General features: G+C 38.0%; 1 protein-coding gene across 2 annotated transcripts in view; it reads left to right on the top strand.

Moving 5' to 3' along the window:
- Positions 1-999, top strand: part of LOC124262896 (amino acid transporter AVT3B-like) — a 60,507-nt gene extending 59,508 nt beyond the window's left edge. The window contains exon 18 of one of the 2 annotated variants that reach the window (XM_046697490.1): positions 127-999. In XM_046697490.1, coding sequence (XP_046553446.1) covers positions 127-340 — 214 coding nt within the window. In that variant the 3' untranslated portion in view covers positions 341-999. The remainder of the gene's footprint in view (positions 1-126) is intronic. The other variant, XM_046697491.1, reaches the window with a different exon arrangement.
- The last annotated feature ends 12,089 nt before the right edge of the window (positions 1,000-13,088 follow it).

Genomic DNA, 13,088 nt, shown 5'->3' with positions numbered 1-13,088 from the left:
ATTTACACAGCTTACTGGACTGTGCCTTTTTCAAAACGTAACACTGTAACTCTGGTTGTCTGTTTGATGTGTTGCTGTATTTGAAATCTGTCCGTATATTAAAATATTTCTTATAATTTGTTGCAGAACTTTAGTCGGGTCCATTGATGCTATTAATAGATTGAATAGCAATGAAAGTACAGAGAGGCCAATGCAAACATTGTCCACATTGACAACAACAGTTGCCAACACAACGTCATCGATCTTATCGTCATCCAAATTTAGCACGATATCAAGTCCAACATTGTCAGGTGTCATCAACAATGTAACCACAGCATTAAAAAGTCCTGGCCTCCATTAACATAATGCCAGTGTTTGTGTAGGATGTGCCTGTCCTCATGTTGTATTCACCTGTATCTCATACTGCCAGTATTCATTGTAGATTATAATCGAGTGGGGTGGGCCAAGGCTACACATAGACTCATTGTATATCAGACTAGCGGACCAGTCCACCCTGCAACCTGCAACCCTCATGTCTTTGCGAGGATTAGAGATGAAAAAAATATTGTTTTTGAGATGACCCCCAATTCAAAAAGCTTCACAGTACAATACATCATGACAAGGCCAGACACTCCGGTGCACCCTACCCGCCTGCTTTGCCAATCGCTACGGTACCATTGCATGCAATTGTTTAAAACTTAATGTAAACATAATCATGGATGATTGGCCTATCGAGCACCATTCATGACACCTACCAATTCTTTATTGTTATTTCTGCAAATCGACAGATACTGGATTTTGACTCTAAACTAAACGATCTTGACAGAAATGGATGACGATATGTCCGCACACAACAGGGATGTTGTCGAAGCAAGCCCTGTGATTGGTCAACGCTTTTAAATCTTCACATTCTTTATAAAATTGCGGGAATTTTTACTTTCATTGACTGCTTGACATGGAAATGTAAAAATGTTTTTTTCGAGCAATGGCTTCTCAAAAGAAAGCATCAGTTGTAAATGTCTCCTTAACAAGCATCAACCAACCAGAGGGCTTGCTTCCACCACACCCCTGTATTGTGCGGATATATCGTCATCCATTTGATCGTTTAGTTATGAGTCAAAATCGGGTTTCAGTCGGCAGAAATAACAATAAAGAATTGGTAGGTGTCATGAGTGGTGCTTGACAGGCCAGTCATCCATGATTCTGTTTACATTAAGTTTTAAACGATTGCATGCGATGGTAGCGTAGCGATCGGCAAACAGGAAGGTGGGGTACACCGAAGTGTCCGGCCTTGTCATTGTACTGTGAAGCATTTCGGTTTCGGGGTCATCTCAAATTTTTATATCTTTTTTTTTTTTAAATCTTTAATCCTCACAAAGACAAGGCCTGTGCCTGCAACATGTTCAGTCACTCACTCACTCAGATGAGGTGTAAGAATGGTTGTATTTTGTTGTTTAACGCTGCACACAGTGTTCCAGATGCACGATGGTGGTGTGTAAATACTAGTAATCAAATCTACACCAGGCAATCCAGTGATGATTAACACTGTCAGGCTACAATGATGCAATGATGGTACACAATCAAGTCACATGTCCACCCAATCCATTCGGTCATCTGTTATATTGAACTCGGGTTCATGAGGAATTGAACTATTACAGTAGAGTTACGATAGCTGTCTGAGAATTGCATCTCTTCAGGCTTCCTTTCACATTAAGCAGACATGATGTAACTGGAATCATGTTCAAAGTGGCATTACACAAAACTCACTCCATATTTTTCTTGCTGCAAATAGCTGCAATATTGCTGATGAGGCTTATTGCAACATTTGCTAGCTCATATTAATGTACTTTGCTGAGTGCGGCGTTAAACAACAAACAAAATGTTGTGAAAAGCCAATGAATGGATGCTATTGTATGGGGAATATATTGATCTGATTACTGTTTGAAAAGGTCCCCTAGTCTATATTATTTTCTGACACATCTCTATGCATTATGCTTCACTGCTGGGTTTCAACAAGGAAGGATACGAGAGTTATTGTACTCTAAAGTGCATCTTCACATGATCTCTTTCAAGTGCATATATCATCATGTATTGTGATTGGCACATCTAGTAATATAGTTTAAGTTATAACAGTGGGGGATGATCCGTCCATGTGGTCTGTATTGTGTCCAGATTACAGGAATCTTGTTTTACCTTGTATGAGTCAAGAGATTGTAAGTTGCTCTTGAATTTGCTGTGTTCAACATACTAGTTTACTGTGATAGACAAAACATCACCATAATGAAAGAGGGAACACCTGTAATTATGGATCACTCACCTGGGTAAACTAGTATTGTAATTATGATGTAGTTTTGTCATTGTGTTCAACGACTCGTCCTGGGAATTATCTATAAATCATATCCATGTTGAAATAATAAAGGACATAACACATGTGATTTATTGTGAAATTGTATTCAGTGTTGCTAATGTCATTGAAACTAACATCACTTGAGGACTAAGGCCGCGTTCCACTAAGTACTAGTGTACCTAGCACTAAGACTATCCTAAGTCAATGTTAGGCGTTGGAGTTGATCACCTTAGCATCAAGGTTAGTTTGTGGAACACAGCCCATGTTGCATCTCTTCTTCCTTCTTACATTCACTTTAAAACCATGTGATATGTTTTGAATCATTGAGGGATATATTCAACATTCACGGCTATGCTATATATCAGAATATATGATGCAGTAATATGTGATAACAGTCGTACTCCTTATTCAATAACCATCAGACATATCTTGTGTCACTGTCATATCTTCAAGTGGATTTTAATCTGTGCAATCTCATCCTGTACTCGTGGGACCAATCCTTTATATACAGTCCTGTCAAATACCTGCAGCCTCGGTAGACAACATTGTCAGCTTACTATGCACCATAACCATTTAGGGTTACATGATATGTTTTGAGAGCAGCTTGCTGTTTGAATTGTACAGATTGTTTTATTTTGTGTTGTAGGTGACATGTCATGTTTCATATTGGCCTTGCATCAAGTGCTGTGTTACTGTATGACTCTATATGCCTTCCTGCCTGGCTGTAGTCATCCCAGTTACACCATTGTTAGTACGTTATGACTTGTATACACTATGTTCCTGTATCAACTGTAAATACATTTGGCTGTTATAACCCCCGGAGGTCGAGCTCTCCTCTCTGATTGAAGTTTTTGCGGACATACCGATGTCTGATATGGAATCGGTGGCAGAGGAATGTCATGGAAACATTCCTGTAATTTGATCACTCTTTTGTATGAGCACTCACTGGTTTCACCTCACTGGAGTAGAGGGTTTCTATAGCCTCACTATACAGACATTTCCTCACTGAATTAGAAATGAGTTTTCTGATATTTCATTACAAACCAGTGTCATTTTGTTAAAAGGCTATAAAACTGTATCCATTGTTTTTAAATTTTAAATGTAGATAAATATTTTACAGAAAATCTGTGTACTATATCAAAGTCATCATTGTCAAATCAATAACTCTATTATATTTTTGAATTAAATGTACATGGGCTTAAGGGCAATACAGGTTATTTTTGTTATTGATAGGTTTATACACTTATAATACAGTGTAGTGTAACATATCAGGAAATAGTGACAACACACAGAAGCTTTGATGTGTATTCCCAGGTAATGGAGGACCTAGTATGGTGCTGGAGGAGTGCTGTGTAGACAATCTGTGATGGTGGAGAGGTACAACAGTACAGGGTTTTTCTGTGGCATTGTAACATGATATTTATTGTTTGTTACGTGTATTTATTGGGAACAATACTTAGTGACTGGTAATGTGACTACGGCTTATAACGCTTCTGTTATCTATATTTGCCTGGGACCAGATGGTATTACTTATCAGTGTGACCAATCACAAAAGAGCTGTCTGACCTCTGACCTGTCATCAGAAATATGACTTACAGGTTTTCCTTTAATATGCTGGTTAAAGATGCAAGGGTTCCAGTAATCGTATTAGAAAAGCTAATCAATAAAAACTGGTATATGAGATACGTCAAGGGGCCAAGTACTGCTTTGTATTTGTAACACTGCCAACAGAAGCAAGCTTAAGCAAAAGTACAGCTGTCGTAACCTTCGTTCATAGAAATTTATTTACAGGTTACGAAGCAAAACATTGACTAATATTTTTATCAGAAAAAATTACATTCTGGAATTTTTCTCATTCTAAAGATTTCTTCTATCCTAACATTAATAGTTTATATAAAGTAGGGACGGTGGGGTAGCCTAGTGGTGAAAGTTTTCGCTCGTTACGCCGAAGACCCTGGTTGGATTCCGCACACGGATACAATGTGTGAAGTCCATTTCTGGTGTCCCCCGCCGTGATATTGCTAAAAGCGGCGTAAAACTAAACTCACTCACTCCTTATATAAAGTATATTCTGCTGAGGTCTGAACTTGTGCCTTGGATCTGTACAGTTTGCTAGAGCAATAGACAGAATGTTGGAGCTCTGGGAGCCCTGCTCAGGTGTCACGTACATCATGTATTCTGTAATGGAGAATTGTGAAAATCTGTTGTTTCTGGAAAAAGAATAAACAAGACCTAAATCAAGTTAATTTTTCTGGCTTAAACCATGTGATCATTGATATATTTCTATAATTTTGCATAATAACAAATAGTGGCAACAGTGGCATCAGTTCCTTAGAAAAAATAAAATATTGGTTCTGCCATAATCCATCGATATTATTTTCGTCATATCCAGTTTTTTGCAGCGTGGAGTTGATTTTTATCCAAAACAACGAGCATTTGAATTATTTGTCTTCCATATTGGATGTTTATTACCACATATGGTGGCACGTGGTTGTATGCTCATGTATGAAATAATTCATGAATAATTGCTGTGTGGTGTAGCAGAAGAGTTGTGTCCCTTTGGAGCAGAAGAGTTGTGTCCCTTTGCTGACAGGATCATTGCTTCAAACCCCAGATAAAGCCCATCTAGGATCCTTGACATGTCAGCAGCCATGGTCAGGGAGAATTAAGAGCATGGTATCTTCTTTGGGTTGTCACAATGGTATCCTTCCATGGAATGCTAGCAATCTGGAATATCACTGAAATACTTGGTGTCCCTACTCATGAATGAGAGACCTTCATGCAGACATTATAGTAAATGATGCAGTTTCACAAATCTTAACATTTTTACATACATTATGTGTATTTAATCATCTTGCCACATCAAAGGGTCAGTATTCCATGTTTGGTCAGATTTTTCATGTAATTTGTATATCAAGCTTACCAAATGAAACAGCGAATGTCATGAAACTGATTTAGTGTGACAACAATGTAAACAATTTGAACACCAGACACCTTTGTGGGTGTCTAAGTAGTAAGTACTGATTCCTTTCAAGTTGCTTTGATCATATTTGTTGTGAATATGTATTATGACCTGGTCACTAATACGTTGTGTATCTGCCTGCCATGCAGCGTTATAAAGGCTAACATTGTACATCTATCTCTGTGCTGAGTGTGTGATAAGACCAGTATACCATGGAGACAAATATTGACTATCTTTATATGTGTACCATTGATCGTATCAAACAAGCATAAATTAGGGAAATGAATGATTTAAGTTTTTATCTAGTCTTGTTTGATTTTGGGCATATTTTGTTTTAATCTTGTCATGTTTTATTGTTTTATCAAATTTTATCTTTCTGTTCTTGGAATAACAGATAAACCTCATGATACTTTGGGAACAGTGTAACAATCTTACATATTCTGATGACAGAATCCTTTTTATTTCTTCAATATTCAATCATGCATTTCATATAATCTAATTAGGTTATATGATTTATGGCTTCATAGGATCAAAATATTTACTTGACATTAAGTACTGAAATATCTATTGCTTTGCCAGGCTTCTTCAGATCAGTGTCACTGGGTGACCAAACATGGATCCATACACTCACTCACTCACTTTATTGTATATGCATTAAGGTCAAATATAACAGTATGGCATTAACTTCCCTGTCAAACAATGGACCAATCAGAAAGTCTGTTTGTGATGCAGTTTCTGACGATTTGTCCGTTAACTTTGTACCTGATGATAGTGATGGATATTATTTAGGAATATTTTTTGCACATTTTGTTAAAGGTCACATGCAACATAAAACACAACTTTGCAGAATCTGATACCTTTCGGTATGGACATACCCGAAACAAATCGTCAAAAATGCAAATTCAGCTTATAAAGTTGAAAAATAACGCGATGAAAAAAACCGCGTGAAATTGGAGTTCAAACGTTTCACTAATTTTCCCCAGACTTTTCTGGGGAAAACGGGTTTCAACAGCTGGGCTGCGCTCATAGCACGTGCGCAAGTAAATAGGTTCGCGCAGCTTGGAAGCGGGTTGTCGGGTGAATACTCGGTGAAGGCTTTGGTGTGAGCTATTTTTCTAATGTTTTGTTGATATCTCGCAGGCGCGAGCTTTTTATATGTTATGACAGTAAATTAACTGTTTATATAATTTCATTTGTCTATTTCACCACACGTTCTTCTTACCGAGACACCTTCTCAGTTCGATACTTAAAAGCAATGTCATTATTTAGCGTTGACAGAATTTCTAACTGTGATATAGATATGTCGTTGTCACAGACAAAACTCAATGTCTTGTTTTATTGACACCTGTGTGTCTGCCTGCCTGTCTGCTAATGACAATATTCAATACACAGCTGCTATCACTGACCACATGCAATTTGAACTTAACACCAATCAGGCTATACACCATAAACAAAATGCATTGATTTATGGCCCGAGTTCGGTCTCTGTCACATTATGTAATTACACAGACAGGCAGGTGTGATACTTGAACACATAACATGTTATGGTGTCTGTTGATTGCAAAATGTTATACACAAAAAATGGGCATGTATTTACAAAACCCAACATCTCTCTCTATATATACACACAATTAGCAGTGAAGGCATCTGCAAATGAACCAGCCGTTACACTTGAGTGCACACCCACCCGCTCTGACTGGGTTCGGTATCCCGGCTGCTTCGTTTCTTGGGAAGTAAACCGAAGTACACAATTTTGCACTTTCGATTTGCAATTGTACGCTTATAATTTTGTTTATATATTTTTTCGTAACCAGCAATGTATATTATATGTCTTGAATAAGTGATAATTGTGTTTTAATTATGTTTGATTTTTTGGTTGCATGTGACCTTAAACATATTTTATGTACCATGAAATTGCCAGATCATTTACTGCTCAAAAGAACTTCAGGACCACTTGATTCTTTCATATTGCTGCAGTTGATCTCTCCTGGCTGTTTAAGTATAGTAATGTGAAGCAATCTGTGGCTCTTACTTCCTTTGTGTAATATATATCAGTGTAAGATCTATAAATTCCATCTGAATATTCTAAATATGTGTGATGTGCAAAATACAGTTGTTAGATTATATAGATTTTGTTAAAGATAGCATTCATAGGAATAGCTAATCCATGACTGATTGGGGGCTGGATAACCGCAACCGTTAATTATTACTAAAGTGTTCTTTTGTGAGCGTTTTTTTGTGACCATGATGGTTGATGGTCATAATGATGAATGAGTTTCTCTTCTGTCGGAAAAGGTGAGAAGTGGCTTGTCACAAGATCTGTATATCAATATATGATATATTAATATATGATATATTTTACATACATTGTACAAAATGTCCATAGCAGTACAGAGGTGTATATTGATGTGTACATATGTAGGAGCATTGTATACTTAGGGTGTACTATGACTAACTGGTGTACTAATATACAAAGTATATTGTGTTATATTGGGGTTGGAAAATGGGAATTAAACATTTTATATACATACTGCCTGTTGTTTTTCTAAAAGATTATCCCTCTGAGGAAACCTGTGAAGATCCCGGTTAGAATTGGTCTCCAGCAATCCATGCAACTAACGGGATCAGGTGGTCAGGCTCGCTGACCTTGTTGGCATGTTATTGTATCCAACTTGCTTAGATACCGGTAGATGCTTATGATGTTTATCACTGGATTGTCGGGTCCAGACTTGATTATTTACAGACCGCAGCCATATAGCTGGAATATTGCTGAGTGCGGCGTTAAACAACAAACCAACCTTACACATGGAAAGATTCATCTTTGCACAACCAACTGACCACAGGAAGATGTGAATATACATATGCTGACAGTGACAAAGAAGCAGATAAGCCAAGCTGTGCAGAGTTGCCTCCTTTGGCCTTACCATGCCCTGGTGGTTTTGCGATGGGTTAATTTACTTTGAAAGATGTCACTGTACCTCCAGCAGTGAATGGGTACCTGGTAGGGAAAGAGGCCACTGTACCTCCAGCAGTGAATGGGTACCTGGTAGGGAAAGAGGCCACTGTACCTCCAGTAGTGAATGGGTACCTGGGAAGAGGCCACTGCACCTCCAGCAGTGAAGGGGTACCTGGTAGGGGAAGAGGCCACTGCACCTCCAGCAGTGAATGGGTGCCTGGTATGGGAAGATGCCACTGCACCTCCAGTAGTGAATGGGTACCTGTTAGGGGAAGATGCCACTGCACCTCCAGCAGTGAATGGGTACCTGGTAGGGGAAGAGGCCACTGCACCTCCAGCAGTGAATGGGTACCTGGTAGGGGAAGATGCCACTGCCCAGTGAATGGGTACTCTGTATGAGAGGATGGTAATATTGGTGTTAACCTTCCAGGGCCTCAAATGCACTCCAGGACCTGAGAAATGATGTACTAAGAACATATTCAACATGGAATAGTGCAATACAAATGTACTATTATCACTGATTATTACAAGTTATATGCCCATACAATGGACGGTCTGTGTGTTGATCCCCAATAATAAAAGATGTTCAAAGATGGTACATGTTGGACATTTACAGAATAAAACAAAAACTGATTTGCTCAGACTGAAGTGAGTATGCTACATCCCACACACCTCACTATAAGTACAATAAAGTGGTGACGCGTGGTCCTGTGCTCAAAGCTCAGGTCACAAATCGGTGAAGTTAAGCAGCGTCGAGCTCGGAGAGTCCTTGGATGGGTGACCGTGTTTGGCAGCTTGACTCCTGACAGTTTCTAGGACTTGAGTCCTGCCCCACAACGAAGCACATGTGACACATGTGGTCTCACCTTAGGCAAGTCAGTTTGTTCAAAATTGTCTCTGTTCACCCAGCAGGAAAATGGGTACCCGGTGGAAAAAGTCATATGACTATAACCTTCTAGCGCCTAACAGGCAGCTTGGGTTATCCGGGGTAATAATGTGCTGTGCTTTGATTGTTAGCGTTATGAGCATACCTAGTGTGGAGTTTGGCGTTATATAAATGGACACATTATTATTATTATTATTATTAATAAAGTACTTACTTTCATAACCCAAAGTTGCTCACTTAACAGAGGGATCGACTTGCAGAAATACTGCCAATGAAGAAACCTAGTTGATCCTTTAAGAAACATCTTAATGCTACACACACATGAATCTGGAGTGTTATAAACATGTCTTTCAGTGGCATTTAGAAGTTGTACATTGATGTCCAAGATATTTTTATGGATTATAAAGAATTATAAAGAAGTTTAATCCATAAAAATTATGTTGGATATTATAAACATATTTGGTGTGTTTTACTGAAAGCATGATCAATTACAGTAAATATGTTATCTGGTTCAAACTAATTATATTTAATCCAGAACACAACAATGCAAATGTTACAGAAACTGTTTAAGAACATTTATTGACAAGAGGAATGTTTAAATTTACACACATCTCCAATAAGGACAACACCCTGCAAGAGAAGACGACAGTTACACAGGTACCATGTTTAACCTAATAAGTGCACATCTGGCTTGACTGGAAATGTCAGTATAAATGTAAATATATACCTGGGTACATTAAGTTAGTGAGTGAGTGAGTGATCAAGTTGGGTTTTACGCCGTTTTTAGCAATATCCAGCTATATCATGGCGGGGGACACCAGAAATGGGCTCCACACATTGAACCCATGTGGGAACTCGAACCTTGGCCTTCGGAGTGACGAGCAAACGTTTTAACCACTAGGCTACCCCACTGCCCCTACATTAAGATAAGAATAGATGTCCAACTACCAGTACTTGAATAAGCAGAAAGAATTCCAATCTTTCCTGCCACTTATTTCTTGGACAGGGTTAGGGTTAGACTGATGTAATTCATAGTTAATTAGCCTTCTTATTGCTTTTAGACATAATCTACATTTTACATTCATAAAAATAGCATATAAATTTATTAATTTAAGTGGCTGGAACGATCGGAAGTCTTACCCAAGAAGCTGTATTGATAAAACCAATCATTCATATCAGGAAGGTATATGTTCAGGAACAGGTCAGTAGTCAATAGGGTAGTGTGTTGATGATCCAGGACAAAACTGGTTTGAATCCCTATTGGTTCACATTGTCCTGGTATAAGATGCTGCTGTATATGATGGTATTTTCTCCTTCATTCCCATATAGGAGGGCCCCAAGTCTGGATTAGTACTTACGAAGTTCTGTAAGAGTCCCTCAAGTAGTGAGTAGGTGAGTTTAGTTTTATGCCACACTCGGCAATATTGCAGCTATATGGCGTCGGTCTGTAAATAATCGAGTCTGGACCAGATAATCCAGTGATCAACAGCATGAGCTTCGATCTGCGCAATTGGGAACCGATGACATGTGTCAACCAAGTCAGCGAGCCTGACCACCCGATTCAGTTAGTCGCCTCTTACGACAAGCATAGTCGCCTTTTACTGCAAGCATGGGTTGCTGAAGACCTATTCTACCCCGGAGCTTCACAGGTCCCCTCAAATGGTGTACCGTGTGGCCACAATGGTGAGTACTACGGTGGCTGTGATGTCACTGTGTAGAAACAAGTGTTGTTCACAATATAAACCACTCCATACAAGTTGTCAAGTGACCTTATGTTAAGTTATTAGGTTGAACATGGTTAATAACATCTTGCATAGAACAAGGCCATCACAGGTAACATACAACCTTTAATGAAACAGGTGAGTTGTCACTGACAGTATGACATCTACAGCTCCTCACTGTGGCACCAGAACACACAGAAGGCATTCATTGTGTAGAACACACTCTAGCAACATTAGACCTAGGTTTTAGTTTGTTAGATCACAGATTCGTTTCTCTCAAAGTCAGAAGTCTGAATAAGGACAAAATAGAAAAAAAGGGACATCAAACCCACTCAAATAATGGGAGCTATTAGGGTGAATCAGATTCAAACCCATGATCAGCGTTTCCTGGTAACTAAGGGAAGTAACTCTGCACACTACATTTCCGGCACCTTAGGTGTCTGTGTACCTGAGTGTCAAACTCAAAATGTCACCAAATCTTTGAAGAATAAGTTCACATGACTTAACTGCAGAAAGTTACTTGTCAGACTTGTGAAATATTTTTAAATGTGTGAGGGGTGCCAATTTTCTTTTCAAATTTCATATTTCATTGAGACATGGAAGGTAATCCTGTGATCTAACATACTAGTCTTTAGATGTTTTATTATGCATATTCAGAAGGAGCTATTTGTCATACTGTAAATTACAGCTCAAACTGAGATTATGTACAAAATAATTATAGAACACTTAGTATACACTTATGTGTAGCAAAATATAAACGAACACAAATCTTATATACAGCCAGTTTGCGGAGCAGCAAACAGAAGACCACTGCCAACCTTGTTGATAAAGGGTGACAACGCCTGTCAAATATATACCTGGAAAAGGTTCAGTGATACTTACTACATATTTAAATGTATTATTAAAACAATCTTATATATAAATCATATTCTGTGTTAATTTCTGAAGATGTATGCTCATTTCTGGTTTACATATCCGTACTGAAACAATCTCATAATAATCAAACCTTTTCCTTTGATACCATACCTCTCCACACTAAGTGATCACGTAGGATGAACTGCTCAGCCAATCAGAAATGAGGCTTCTAAAATCTTATATATACACCAGATTATCTAATATCTGTTGTCTGAAAATGGATGAACACAACAACACATTCCAAGAGTTGCCAATACAATATATAGTTTAACATTACATTGTTGTACTATTGGTACAATTTTCTTTAGTCTAGTTTTGTGTGGGTTTTCATTTGTACAAATTGAAGTTTCTGAATAAGGTCTTCAAAAAATGAAAAGCTGACAGCTGATTGGCTCAAGAATCCCTCAGCTTTCTTTTAGATAGTGCAGTCAAAGTTGGATCCGAGTTAACCTGACACGGTGATAGAGAGAGGTATTGAAGTAAAATACATGATGTTAATGAAATTGGTCAATATTTTTTTAATTGACATCTAATGTAAAGATAAGATATATGGATACACCATCATTTTTGACAAGCTATGTTTCATGATGATTTCCAAGCGTAACTTGCTTGATAATGGTGTTAGAACCTACACCGAAACTTCAATGCTATTTGTACTAAAGATGTTGCTTATCCATATATCTTCTCCTTCCTTAAGACTCCAACTTCAGAATGCCTCTCAAAGAAGACATGTAATGTACTTGACTACAATTTCTACTCCTTCATCTGCATCTGTGCCTCACATGGTATGCATCGGTACTTTCATCCATCATATGATCTGTCCTTTTACCTACTAAGTTGCTATCATACACATTTATCAAAGTGAGATTAATTTCATGGACATATTTCAAAAGGATACCATACATGGAAGTCTGGGATAAACCAAATATACAGGAAATTATCATAGTTAACATATTCAAGGTTTTTATTTCTACTACGTGTAATGAGAAATACATACAGCGTTAGAGGTGGGAGACGACTTGCTGAGGTATAGAACTCAATATAAGAATAAAAAACACTTTGGCTTTGAGGAAATACTTTGTCAATAATCACTGGGCCTATATTTTGATTTACTTTGGCTAAAAACAAACATGTAAAAAGGACACAAAAGTGTACAAATAATTCAGTTTGATGGATTTGATAAAATAAACTGTCCCTGAAGATGTCTTAAAAAGACTTGTTTCTTGCTTGATGCTTTTCCAGTTTGGTTTTGCCCTGTAGTTGACAAGTTACCCAGTATCCTAAGAATATCAGATGGTCCGTCACTAATCTGGAACCTCAAC

Source organism: Haliotis rubra, unplaced genomic scaffold, assembly GCF_003918875.1.
Source record: "Haliotis rubra isolate DU_JTF1 unplaced genomic scaffold, ASM391887v1 Scf86, whole genome shotgun sequence".
Taxonomy (NCBI): domain Eukaryota; kingdom Metazoa; phylum Mollusca; class Gastropoda; order Lepetellida; family Haliotidae; genus Haliotis; species Haliotis rubra.
This window is presented reverse-complemented; position numbering and strand designations above follow the sequence as displayed.